Raw genomic sequence first — 14,701 nt, 5'->3', positions numbered from 1 at the left:
AGGTCCCGGGTTCGATTCCGGTCAAGGGCTTGTACCTTGGTTGCGGGCACATCCCCAGTAGGGGGTGTGCAAGAGGCAGCTGATAGATGATTCTCTCTCATTCATGTTTCTAACTCTCTATCCCTCTCTCTTCCTCTCTGTAAAAAAATCAATAAAAAAATTTATATATACACATATGTATCTATAGAAACCTATAGATATATATAAATAAAAGTTGTGGCAAGTATCACTCAATGTATATAAATCACTGTCATCCCATATTAATCTAAATACAGCTTACTTTAAAATATGTAAGTACATTTAATATAAAATAAATATTGATTTCATGACATAGATCTGATGGCATAAAAGCAAGCCATTAATTTTAAGTAGTTTTGCTACTGTTTCTTTAATATGGAAATGTAAAAACAAAAATGATTTTCAGTTAAAATAACACCAACTAAGTACTTATAAAACAACTAGAGGCCCAGTGCACGAAATCTGTGCACTGGAGGAGTGTCCCTCAGCCCAGCCTGCACCCTCTCCAATCTGGGACCCCTCAGGGGATGTCTAACTGCCAGTTTAGACCCTGGTCACCACCAACTGCCCACCCCTACACACCTGGTCCCCCTCAACTGCCCCAGTTGCCACCAACTGCCCTCACTTGCCAACCCAGTCACCTCTAACTGTCCTCCCCTGCTGGTCAGGTTGCCCCCAACTGCCCTCCCCTGCAGGCCTAGTCGCTCCCAACTACCCTTCCCTGCAGGCCTGGTTGTCCTCAACTGCCCTCCCATGCTGGCCCGATCACTCCCTATTGCCCTCCCCTGCCAGCCATGTTGTGACTGCCGTCTTGTAATGATGTGGGGCGGCCTTCTTGTGACGACATGACGAGGGCCATCTTATGACAACATGGGGACAGCCATCTTGTGATTACATGAGGGCATGGCGCAAGGGCTACTAAGCTTTTTTAGTATAGATAACAAGTAAAAAAAAGTGATAAATGAATAATATGGCACAAAATCTCATATATAGCTGGTGTGAGTAAACATTGCCATAATCAATCTCTTTAGAATAGTCTTAAGTTAGATACAAAACAGATAAAATATAATAAAACTGAAGTTGACCCCAGCAATTCCATTCCAGAAAAGTTCACCATTACATAAGAATGTTCACAGCAGCACTTTTTAGAATAGCAACTCAAACAATTTAAATGTTCATCAATAAGAGAATGGGTGTATTACAGCATATTCAGACTATGAAATACACAATAAGTACCATCTAAAAGCAAAAACAAGCGCACACACACACACACAGGGAGAGCTACTGTGTTTTTCCATTTGTATAAAGGTTTAAATCAGGTAAAGTTTTATCTAGGAATGTGTAGTTTTTAAATTATAAGAAAAATGAAGTGATGGCTTCAGAGTTTGGAAAGTGGTTACCTCTAAGAGCAATGTAGGGGTGGGATGGAAATGTAATCAGAAAAGGACATAGCATGTGGGTTGGGCACTATCTTCTATATTTTCACTAGATCAAGCATGTCTGACATGCTTGGACTAGATAGTACTTAACTGCTATTTACTTTATAGTTAAACTTTTAAAAAGCTGCTGCATTTTTTTATGTACTACTAGTGACCCAGTGAACAAATTCATGCACATTGAAAGAAAATTAATTAAGATGGTGGTCGGTGGGTGAAACTGGGCAAGATGGGCTGGACATGCCCTGGAGCCAACCTCCCGTGGTCTCTCCCCAGTGTCTGCGAAGTGAGGTCCCTCTGGCATGTGGGGTCCTCAGACTGGCCTGTGGGGGATCGGGCCGAAACCAGCTCTTCGACATCCCCCAAGGGGTCCTAAAGTGAGAGGCCACTCTGCAAAGTTGCTGTCATACAGGGTGTGGAACACAAATGCAAGTGTGCAGTAAACCAGAGTCAGGGCTAACAGTGCCCCAGCAACAACATCACCCACAGCCGAAGGTGGAATCATATGGCCCCCATGATTCGGGCTCCCTCCTCTCTGGTCTTGGAGGGCATCACCTGAGAACTGCCGCTGCATAGTCACTGTAGTTCAGCAGCTCCCGTGTTGAGCATTTGTCCCCTGGTGGTCAGTGCACATCATAGCAACCAGTCCAATGGTAGGACAGACACTTTGCATATGAGCTGTTTATATATAGATTATAATGCATTTATTTCACAATTTAAAAGATTAATGTAATGAGAGAGAGATAGGGAGGATAGGGCAAGAGAGAAAACAAAAAGCTGTGAATACTAGTCTGGTGAACTGAACACACAACAACTGATAGGACAGTTGCTAAGAAATAGGAGAACTGCCATTCCAGAAGCTGTGTCATTAATTACATTAGGCTGAACAGTCAATTTCTCACAATCCATAAGTCAGAGCTCTTGGTTGGAATTCCTTAAGAAAACCTGATTCTTAACCTATCAATGCATGTCAGGCAACATAAAACATCTTCATCCCAAACTCTTGACAGTATATACAATTTTAGTTTTCTCCTGTCTAATCCTTAGCAAATGTCCGTGTGTTAGAAACTGATGAAAGAACCTCCAAGACACTGAAGCTAAACCAGAGATTCTTCCCTAGACTACACTATTTTGCATCCCATTGAACTGCTTTTACTAAACTGTCCTTTTAATGTTATGCAAAGGAAACTAAAACAAGAAACTCAAATCATAAAAGTGGCCTCATGGAAAACAAATGAGCATTTTAGAGGAAGATAAAAAATGATAGTCACTAAGAACCACCCACTAGCTTTAGAAACAAAGAGACATTGGTGATCATGGCAAGGACCTTTCTAGGAGTAATGAGTACAGGGGGGTCAAACTGCAGTGGACTGAGGAGTGAATGGGAATAGGAAATAGTAAATTTTAAACTATCAAAGAAAGAGAAAGAAAAGGAATCATAGAGTGACAGCTGTTGATTATTTAAAAGGACACATCTGAACATGGATACAGAATACAAATAAAAGGTCAAGCCTCACCCAGAATAACCCTTACACTACGAAGGGAAAAAAGGAGGTAAAGGTGGACAAGAGTACAGAAAGATTTGTACTTATAAATGGAAAATGTTTAATGAATTCAGTCTCTAAGAGCCCTATTTCTTTTGTAAAGTAAAAAGGAAAGAAATAAAAAATGTGCAATGTGAGAACAGCAGAGAATCAACAAAGGTAGTGAGAAAGAAAATATGTTAACTAGGAAATATAAAATTTCTGGGAAATGCTGAAAGCCTACGTGCGGTTGAAAACTATAAATATGTACCAGTCACAAACTACACAGGTCATTTTCGCCAGCGTGAATTTGGATCAGATTGAGCCCAGGAAAGGATTTGGATAGGTAGACAGAACAAAAGGAAAGGGGGTTATAGGGATAGAGCATAAGATTGACAAGAATACAGCTGGAATGATGGAGAGTAGGATCTAAGCTGGTTAGGGAAGACAGTGAAGTTTGGAGGCTAGCAGATTCAAAGAAAATGGAGGAAGTGTGTTCAAAGCGCTTAAATAACATGAAAAGATACAGGAGCACCAACTAGATAATAGAAGACTATAATCACAGAACAGAACACTAGAGTTTAAGATATAAGAAGTAGAACAGTTCACTTATCCATTTCATATAGATCATGTGCCTATTATATGCCAAAATTGGTTAAGATGAGGTAAGAGCCTGCTCTGGAAGCAAAGAGATACCAATAGCTAATTAAAGAAATAAATACCCCTGGTCAGTGTGGTTGGGCATGGTTCCATGCACCAGGAAGTTGCTGGTTTGATTCCCGGTCAAGGGCACATGCCTTGTTTGCTGGCTCAATCCCTGGTAGGAAGGTGTGCAGGAGGCAGCCTATCGGTGTTGCACTCTCACACTGATATAACTCTCTCTCTCAAAATCAACAAACTATCCTATTTAAAAAAAAAAAAAAAAAGAAACAAAAGAGAAAACCCATGGTAAAATATCATTTCAAAAATCAAGAAAGGACACCCTAACCGGTTTGGCTCAGTGGATAGAATGTTGGTCTGCGAACTGAGGTGTCCCAGGTTCAATTCTGGTCAAGGGCATGTACCTTGGTTGCAGGCACATCCCCAGTGGGGGGTGTGCAGGAGGCAGCTGATCTAGGTTTCTCTCTCATCGATGTTTCTGGCTCTCTATCCCTCTCTCTTCTTCTCTGTAAAAAAATCAATAAAATATATATATATTTTTTTTAATCAAGGAAGGGCCAAAACAGGTTTGGCTCAGTGGATAGAGCATCGGCCTGCGGACTGAAAGGTCCTAGGTTCGATTCTGGTCAAGGGCATGTACCTTGGTTGCGGGCACATCCCCAGGGGGGGGTGTGCAAGAGGCAGCTGGTCGATGTTTCTCTCTCATCGACGTTTCTAACTCTCTCTCCCTCTCAATTCCTCTCTGAGTAAAATCAATAAAATATATATATTTTTTTAAATCAAGGAAGGTGAAAAAAGAAATAGTGCACAAATGTCCATAGAATCTATCAATATAGTAGTCTTTGGTACTCTTGCAAGAACCATTTCTGTGGAGACGTAGGGTGAGGATGGCGGCAGGGTAAAGACTATATAAATTCCTGTAACATGTTACTAACTGTTAAAGTAAGGATAAATCATTCATTCTCAATGAAAACAAGGTGGCTTCCAATGAGCCAAATTTGGTTCTTGGGGAGGGGAGAAGGAGACAAAAATGTTTTAAGATATTACAATAAATGTGGCCTCCAAAGGGCCACAATACATAAGCAAATACACAATGTACCTGTGGTATTAGATCTTTGCGGTTAAGGGGCTGGGGGAGGGGTTTGACATTAAGAGGAAAAACTGTCTAAGAAAAGATTATTAGGGGGATAATAATGTTTTTTTAAAAAGGTTGAGAAACACTAGGCTAAATGTTAGTCTGCATTAAAAACTGTCATGTCTAAAGAAAACACCTAAATAATTCACCTTTTTATCCTATTTGACCAACTTTTCTGCTTCATCAATCATCTGAAAATTGAATTTTATGCACTTGTAGATAAATACCAACCAACTGGTCTCTTCTCTTCCTCTACTCCTATTCCCAATTGATTAGCCATACATTTCCACTTTTACTTAGCATCAAGGAGTCTGGGATAATCTCTGACTCATACAGTACACTCATCACAACTGAAGATGATTTTAAGTTCATGCACTCAATAACTATTTGCATAGTGCTTACTATGTACCTGGTATTATGTTAGTTTTCCTTCCTGTGCCTTATCCATCATTATTGTCTCACTTAAATGAATAAATGCAAGATGATGTAGACTACTCTGAGAACTTATTAACACCCAAAGCTCTTGCAATAAGTAGAGAGGGCAACCAAGTTTTAAAAGCTATGCACTAAGGAAATTAATTAGATGGTGGTCGGCAGGTGGGGCTGGGCGAGTGGGATTGTACTGTGTGTATATTTTTAAGTACATTATTCTTCCATAAGTAAATTATTTTTTAAAAACTCAGAACAAAAGGAAATTTTACTGTGTGTAAATTTAAAAAACAAAATTAAATATTTTTCCAGTCTGGGCTGAGAGGCCCCCTACCCCCTAAACTTCGTGCACTGGGCCTCGTGTGTGTGTGTGTGTGTGTGTGTGTAATTTTATTGGTTTTCAGAGAGGGAAAGAGAGATAGTAACATCAGTGATGAGAGAAAATCATTGATCAGCTGCTTCCTGTACGCCCTCCTACTGGGGTTTGAACCCACAATCCAGGCATGTGCCCTTGACCATTATCAAACCTGGGACCCTTCAGTGTGCAGATTGATGCTCTATCCACTGACCCAAACCAGTTAGGGCGAGAATTTCATATCTTGATAAAATTGTCAAAGCCAAATGTCAGTAACGGTGATTTCAAAAGTTTACTGAAATCGTTTTTAAGCTTTGGCATTCAAACAAGATTTGCCAGTGAAATGAGAATCTACTTTTCCTTTTATGCTATGACCATATTTTTTACAGAGGGATGTCTTTTGTGTGCATATGAATATATTTAACCTTTGCAGGTATTGTGCATATTCCTTAAATGTTAAAGGCAGAGATGCTCTGCCCTTCCTAGTTTTTCAAAGCACATATCATTACAACTGTATCACCACTACCATCATTACCATGTTGCTTACATATGAAGTTTCATATATTGTATATATGTATTTATGTGTATACTTTGAGATAAAATTCATGACATGAAATTAATTATTTTTAAGTGAATAAGTGGCATTTAGTACATTCATAATGTTACACAACCACTACTTTTATCTATCTATTTATAACTAGTTCCAAAACATTTCCATGACTTCAAAGTCCTCCTTTCCTTTCCTCTCTGTCCCTGGCAATCACCAATCTGTATTCTGTCTCTTTGGATTTATCTGTTTTAAATATTTCATATAAATAGAATTGTATAATATATGACCTTTAGTGTCTGGCTTTTTTTACTTGCATATTGTTTTAAAGGTTCATCCACATTGTAGCGTGTTTCTGTATTTCATTCCTTTTTATGGTTGAATAATATTTCACTGGATGTATATACCACAGTTTGTTTTCCATCCACCCACTGATGGTCATTTGGGCTGTTTGCACCTTTGGCTATTGTAAAAGCTGCTAAGAACATGCAAAAACATTTACTTATTTTTAGTTCTAACACATAGCTAGATAATTACAGCCACTGCCACCCTTACTGAACAATTCCAATGCCCCAAAGAATTCCTTCATGCTATCCCTCTGCAATCAGACCCTTCTCCTCCTCCCTAACTACTGGCAACCACTATCTCTTCTCTGGCTTTATAGCAGTAAAAAAATTTAGTATCACAACTATGTCGTCTGGCTTTCCTTTTGAGTATGTAATGGAGTTCTCAGGAGTTAAAATTTTTAGAACTAGACAATGTTCTAGGGACTAGAAATACATTATATGCCTTTACTAAATTCAGTTTTTGTTAGTTACGATAAGAACTAAATTAAAAATACTAGCATACATGTTTGCACGTATCTGGAGAGCAAATTATCTTAAAATATTTTATAAATTCAATGTGAAATTACTAGATTAGATAGTTATTTAATTTCTAGTCAACTAGTTTTTATACCTCTTTTGTTTTATCTGTGTATAAAAGATGCTTTGGGATTTTTCATTTTCTTTCTTCTAAAATTTTCAGTTAAATATGTATTAATATGTTTACATATTAATTTTAAAAGCTTAGAGCAAAGATTGTTCAGTGTTCTGAAAACATAGCATGCACAATAAAATAACTGTTTGCCAGGAGGGTAAAAAGCCCTGTTGTCTTCTAGTACCAGTTGGTATTACGTAGGTTTGTTTGGTGTCTCATATCTTATTTATAGTACTTTGGAACTGGAAACTAGATACTAAACAAACACTAATGTTCCACTGTAGCTTAACTATGCATTAGAATCTTTCTTTGTTCATAATTATTTTTACTTTGGCAATATACCTCTATGAAATTAGGAACTTCCGAGAAACTGGCATCTTAAGTCAAGTTCATTTCTTTATTCCTTAATACAGAAGCAGTATGTAGCACATCTATCAGTACTCATTTCAGTACTCATTTGTTACAATAAGTAACATTTGAGTACTCATAAGTTATAAATTAATAGATGATATTTAATGATCCTCAGTAGTTAGAGCTTGAGGAAAATTATCAATATTGTTTGTCTTGTTGTAGGAGCTTCCCAGTCTCCTTTCAGAAAGAGAGCTTTTGTTGGAAGGAATGACTGTGTTTCTTAAAATATTTCAGACATACTAATATTCTAGATCTCCAAAATTAAAGTCACATTTCCAGATAATTTTAATTGTGTGTATATTCTTAATATTTAACCATTGTCTAACCTTGTTTATTACCTCCTTCAATATGCAGACCTATGAATCTAGGTAGCTTTGTTTTATATTGAGAACGACCTTTATTAGTTGGCCTGATTACTCCTTCATAATGACAGAGCCTTTATGAATGAATTCTCAAAAATCTTATAAGAAATAATAGAAATGGATAAAATAAAAAAAAAATAGGCATCAGGTTTATGCTTTCAAAAACTGATCTTAAAGTTAGAGCTCTTATAAATAAATCTACAACCATCTTAGTGGTTTTGCTCAGTGGATAGAACGAAGGCCTGAGGATTGAAGGGTCCTGGGTTCGATTCTGCTCGAGGGCACAAGCCTGGGTTGCATACTATGTTTGACATTGAAATGTAAATGACAGTCCAGTCATCTGCTGACAGGCACCTAGGCTGTTTCCAAATTCTGGCTATTGTAGATTGTGCTGCTATAAACATAGGGGTGCATATATCCTTTCTGATTGGTGTTTCTAGTTTCTTGGGATATATTCCTAGGAGTGGTATACATGCATATAAGTACAACCAATGGACATAAAACTCTGGGGAGGGAGGGGATGTCTGGGAGGGAGGAAGGGGGACAAAAAAAATCAATAAAATATGTAAAAATAAATAAATAAATAAATAAATGATTAAAGAAAGAAAGAAATGTAAATGTCATTAGGATTTATTTATTTATTTAATATATTTTTATTGATCTCAGAGAGGAAGGAAAAGGGAAGAGGGAAAGAGAAATAGAAATAACAATTAGAGAGAATCATTGATTGGCTGCCTCCTGCAGTTCCCCACAGGGGATTGAGCCCACAACAAGGGCATGTGCCCTTGACCGGAATGGAACCTGGGACTCTTCAGTCTCTATACACCAACACTCTATCCACTGAGCCAAACTGGCTAGGGCAGTCATTAGGATTTTATTAATGTTCTGGGTATAATTGAATTTAGTATGACCAAAGATAAAGAGATTAAAGGTTATCTAGTGTTGATAACACAGTTCTTTGGAACTGAGATTAACATATAAATCATGGGATTATTTTCCTGTTAGGTTAGAGAATTATAATTCCTTAGTGAAATAATTATTGTTTGTACATAGAGCCTATACATATAGGCTTCCAGGATTAAAGTGCTACCCCCTGAAATAGTTATTCATTCACACTCACTTGACAAATTAATTGAAGTTCTGTTATATTCATTATCTCTTCCAGCGTCTTCCTATAGTAGTTAGGAAAATAGTGAAGCATGAAAAGGCAAAGTAAACTACGTATGAACTAAAATTTGTGATTAATAAGTTGTCAATTTGGGAGGAATTTCCATTGTTTACAAAACCAGTTTAAGTTATATTGAAAAGCAAAATTGCTACAATAACAGCACATTGCTAGTGACGATCTTGCCTGCTTAGCAAAAAATTTTTTTAATATATATTTTATTGATTTTTCACAGAGAGGGAGAGAGAGGGATAGAGAGTTAGAAACATCGATGAGAGAGAATCACCGATCAGCTGCCTCTTGCACACCCCCTACTGGGGATGTGCCCGCAACCAAGGTACATGCCCTTAACCGGAATCGAACCCAGGACCTTTCAGTCCGCAGGCCGACGCTCCATCCACTGAGCCAAACCGGTCCCGGCAGCAAAATTTCTTTTAAGCACTTGCTTTAATGTGTGACTTCCGGCAGAAATGCCATGAGATACTTTAGTGATGTATATATTTTTTTTCAATACTTTAAAAACTTGCTACAATGCAATTTTTACATGTAGTTTATGGTTCCTCTACTTTTCTGTAAATTATTTCTATAATTTTGTGTATATTTTGGCCTAAGGTTTTTTGACCACTAAGTTGGGGAAAAGTTATTGAATTGGGTCCTTGCCTTAAAAAAAAAATCGAGTTTTTACTGTCTATAAACTGAGTAAATAATTGTCTGATGCAAATGTAGTTCTGTTTCTCATGCAGATATAGATGTTTTGATTAATTTCAGTCATGATATCTCAATTACTGGATATTAAAATTTTTATTAAAAGTATTTTTTACTAGAAATGATTGGAAATTGTTGGTATGTTCACAATTATTGTTTTTTAAAAATGCACAGTAAATATATCAAAGGGAAAATAAGTTGTCTTATCTGACAACTGGGACTTCCAGATTAATGGAAAAAGTCTAGTGAAGTGAGAATTTAAAAACCACATTTAACATTTTTAGCTTAAAATATATAAAGGTATAATACATTCATATGTCATCCTTCACTGGTTAGTATGTTTTATAGAGAGACTGGTGAATGTTGCGTTGTGGGGCAAAAAATTAAAATGTTATGTTAAAAGTATTATAAGACATATTCTTTACTTTCAAGAGACATATTTAACATTAGCTAGTTAACATCAGATTTATCTAAAGCAAAATCCTTCTACAGGTTTAAAAAAAAAAAAAAAACTTGGATCACTTTCCCCAATGTACAGAAAATATTTCTCCAATTGAATATGATGCTTTGGGGTTCTGATGGTGACCAGTACTTGGCATTTTGGTGTTATGTTGGGAAAGCTTTTTGCTTATCTCTTCCTCCCTCACTTATCTCTCCATCATCTTCCTGTCCTACCTCAATAATTTGTCCTTTATCAAACTTAGAATGTTTTCCAGTACTGGTGGCTGCTTAGCAAAATTTCTTTCTCTAGTTTTATAAAATACATATTTAGGATTTTATTAATGTGTATATTTTTAAGTACATTATTCTTCCATAAGTAGCTTATTTTTTAAAAACTCCGAAAAGGGAATTTTACTGTATGTAAATTTTAAAAATAAAAAATTAAATATTTTTCCACTGCAAATCAGTTTTCACTGATAAATATTCCTCTGCAAAATTTCACCCTTGTTGCCTGATAATTCCAAATCCTAGCTCTGCCACTTACCAATTGTGTGGATCTTGAGCAAGTTATTTTTTTTATTACTTATATTTTATAAATTATAGAAACAGACTTTCTGCCAGGAGAATATAAACAGCAAGTATAAAATGTAAAAAACCCTCTTATCAATCTTTCTCCACATGTACAGATGAACAGGTTAATACTTCACATGACTATGTTAATAAAGACATGATCACATTGTATACTACCCTGCAACTTTTTGCTATTGTTATTATTAATCCTTAGCTGAGGATAATTTTTTTCCATTCATTTTTTAGATAGAAGGAAGAGAGCAGGGTTGAAGGGTAGAGGGAGAGAGAAACACTGATGTGACCAGGGCTGGTGATGGACCCTGCAACCCAGACACATGCCCTTGATCAGGAATGGAATCCTCAAACCTTCAGTGTGTGGGCCGACACTCTAACCACTGAGAACACTGGACAGGGCTATCCTGCAACTTTTTAAACTTAATGTATGTGGAAATATCTACCAAGGAATCCAGTTACCATATTCTATTTAATAGCTACACAGTATCCCAATGTATATAAAGGTCTGCACCTTTAAATGAGATAATGTAACAAAACCAATTTTACAACAGGCCAGTGGGTGGCAAACTGCAGCTCACGAGCCACATGCAGTTCTTTGGCCCCTTGAGTGTGGCTCTTCCACAAAATACCACATGGGGCACGCATGTACAGTGTGACTGAAACTTCATGGCTCATGTGCAGATGTTGGTTTTCGGCTCTCAAAAAAATTTCAATCATTGTACTGTTGATATTTGGCTCTGTTGACTAATGAGTTTGCCCACCACTGCCACAACAGACTAATTGATATTCGTAAGTTAAGTTTGTAGGCATCTAATCAACAGTATAATGAAACCACATAGAATGAAATGACATTATTCAAGGTCCTGCTATTCCGTAATTTATTAAATCAATCTCCTAATTATGGATACAATAACAACTTAAATTGGAAACAACTTCCAATAATGCTTCAATGGATTATCAGAATTTGCTTATACTAATTATCTTTGTATAACTGATGCTCTCCCAAATAGTAGTACCCATATACACTCACACAATCATAAAATAGGACTTGCTTCATCATTTGCCATTCTATATAATGAAGAGGTAATATACAAATTGACCGCCATGCCCTCACACAAGCTGGCCACCCCCATGTGGTTACAAGGCTACCACAAGATAGCTGGCAGGGGAGGACAGTTGGGGGCAACCAGGCCTGCAGGGAAGGACAGTTAGGGTGACCGGGCAGGAGAGGGCAATCGGATCAATAGGGAAGCAGTTAGGTGTCTTATCAGGCTGGCAGGAGAGTGATTAGGGGTGATCAGGCTGGCAGGCAGAAGCAGTTAGGGGCAATCAGGCAGGCAGGCAGGCAGGCAGGCAGGTGAGCGGTTGGGAGCCAGCAATCCCTGATTGTTCCCCAGTAAGGGTACATACCCAGATTGTGGGTTTGATCCCCATTCTGGGCACCTCAAAGAGGCAACTAACTGATCTCTCTCTTTCTCTCTCTCTCTCTCTCTCTCTTCCTGTTCCTTCCCTCGGCTCCTCCCTCCCTGTCTCCCTTCTGAAGGGTCCCAGGCTCGATTCCGGTCAAGGGCATGTACCTTGGTTGCGGACACATCCCCGGTAGGGGGTGTGCAAGAGGCAGCTGGTCGATGTTACTCTCTCATCGACGTTTCTAGCTCTCTCTCTCCCTCTCTGTAAAAAATCAATAAAATATATTTTTTTAAAATAAATAAAAATAAAATAAAATTTTAGCTTGTATATATATATATATATATATATATATATATATATATGTATTTTATAAAGTCTTGCAACTCACAATAAGAATTCAAATATTAAATAGCAAAATATTTGGACACATTACAAAAAAATATACATGAATAACCAATAAGCACAAAAATATGTTCAACATCACTGGGCATGAGGGAAAGGCAAATTAAACTACAATGAAATGCCACTATACACCACTAGAATTGCTAAAATTAAAAAGGCTGATACCAATTGTTAGTGATAATTAGAATTATCATACATTGCCAGTGAGAAAATATAATGGTTCATACACTTTGGAAAATAGTTTGGCAGGTACTTATAAAATTAAACATACACCTGCCTATAGTCCAGCAATTCCACTTAAGTATCTTACACAACAGAAATAAAAACATTTTGATACAAAGACTTATACATGAATGTTCATAGCAGCTATATACATAAAAGTCTCCCCCTTCCCCCACTCCAGAAATAATCCAAATATCTATCAATTTGTGTATGAATAAAAAAATTTTAGTATATCAATATAATGAAATACTGGTCTTCCATAAAAAGCAATTAGCTACTGAAACAATCAGAAACATGGATGAATCTCAAAAACATTCTACTGATGTTTACATTAAATTTTGGAATAGGCAAAATTAATCTATAATGACAAAAGCAGATCAGAAGTTGTCTGGGGGGTCAAGGGAAATGGACATTGGTTACTGACTACAAAAGGGATACAAGGGAACTTTTGGGGTGATAAAAAGTCTGTATCTTCATTGTAGTGTCATTATGCAGGTGCATACATTTGTCAAATTAACTGGATAAGGTAGGACACAGACATAGATATGATTGTCATGAAGAAAGGAGTTGACTAGTATATTCACAGTTCCCTAGAAAAAGGAGGCAAGCCACAATACACCAGGTCACAAGAAGTGCCAGAGTGGGTCAGGAGTTAGAGGAGAGAAAAATGTATCATTAAAGTGTGGTTTTTGCAGGAAAGGATGGGCAAGGCAGAGTAAGGGTAAGCAAGTTAAGCAGGTTTAGGACTGGCTAGTTTGAAATAATTTCCACAGTATAGGAACAACCCCTTGGCTGGTAGCTGGCACTGGGATGATTAAAGCAAGGGGATAGTGCCCAGGAGTATAAGAGGGGCAATAAAGGAGGTAGATGAGGAGTATATCCTGGATTCATTGGTTTGCACATTTTCTGCTTAAGTCATTATCACAGCCACTTAACTGATCTATGACTTAGAAAAAAAGCTTCCTGGGGGTTGAAAGTTATGGTTTTGGCCCTCTCAGTAGCAATATTGAAAGCCAGAAAACAATGGAGCAAATCCTCCAAATTTCTGAGTTACAAGTATTCTCAACATAGAATCTACTTGACTGCCAACCAAGCATAAAAAAAAAAGTTTCAAAAAATTTACCTCCCAAGCACTCATTCTCAGAAAACTCCTAAAGGAAATATGCACCCCAAACAAGGGCATAATCCAAAGAGGAAAAAGTCATGGAAGCCAGACAACAGAGTCTAACAAAAAAAAAAGTCAAAGGAATTCCCAGGAGAAAGGCAAAGAAAGCCTCATGACAATGCTTTGGAGCAGACATTCAGGGCAAGCAGTCCAAACCAGAGAGGGAGAAAGGCAAAGGGTTCCAAGGACATATGCAGGAGAGAAAAAAAAAAAAGGAAAAGTGAACTAATCAAGTATCGGATAGGTTTAACTAAGAGTTAAGTTGTTTTGAGAGGTATTTGGGGGGAAAGTGTTGGTAGAAATAGTTGGCTACAGTTTAAAAAAAAAAGACCAAGGTGAACCCTCTCCATGGTGGTTAACTACAAGAAAACATAATATACTTAGCTCAGTAATGAACATTTACAATATAATAGTACTAGTGGCCTGGTGCACAAAATCCATGCACACTAAAAGGGAATTAGAGGAAATATTTTAATATTGTTATTTACCCTTTCTCTACAATAGAAGTGTTGGAGATGAAAGAAAATTAGTAAAATGTATATGAAAATCTCCCAGCTGTCACAGAGGCTGGTGCGCACCACAGGATCCAGAGTCAAATCCCCACCCACGTGTGCACACCTCGAAATTGCATGAGACCCAGACCCAGCCGGCCCCATTCCCGTCAAGCCCCGCAGGGTGGGAGGGCAGTTTCATGTCCCCTGGCCCGGCACTGGGAAGGGGAACACAGTCTCAAGTCAAGCTCTGCCGGACAG

At 37.6% G+C, this 14,701-nt stretch overlaps 1 protein-coding gene across 4 annotated transcripts in view; it reads right to left on the bottom strand.

The window, feature by feature from the left end:
• The window catches only part of FNIP1 (folliculin interacting protein 1), a 96,412-nt gene that overhangs the window by 70,921 nt on the left and 10,790 nt on the right, over positions 1-14,701 (bottom strand). Inside the window, exon 1 of one of the 4 annotated variants that reach the window (XM_045576318.1) lies at positions 3,700-3,730. The exons of the other annotated variants lie outside the window; for them this stretch is intronic. Within the exon in view, the coding sequence (XP_045432274.1) occupies positions 3,700-3,722 (23 nt within the window). The 5' untranslated portion in view covers positions 3,723-3,730. Of the gene's footprint in view, positions 1-3,699; positions 3,731-14,701 lie in introns of those variants that run through there. 4 annotated transcript variants of the gene reach the window in all.

This window comes from Pipistrellus kuhlii, unplaced genomic scaffold, assembly GCF_014108245.1.
Source record: "Pipistrellus kuhlii isolate mPipKuh1 unplaced genomic scaffold, mPipKuh1.p scaffold_m20_p_8, whole genome shotgun sequence".
Taxonomy (NCBI): domain Eukaryota; kingdom Metazoa; phylum Chordata; class Mammalia; order Chiroptera; family Vespertilionidae; genus Pipistrellus; species Pipistrellus kuhlii.
This window is presented reverse-complemented; position numbering and strand designations above follow the sequence as displayed.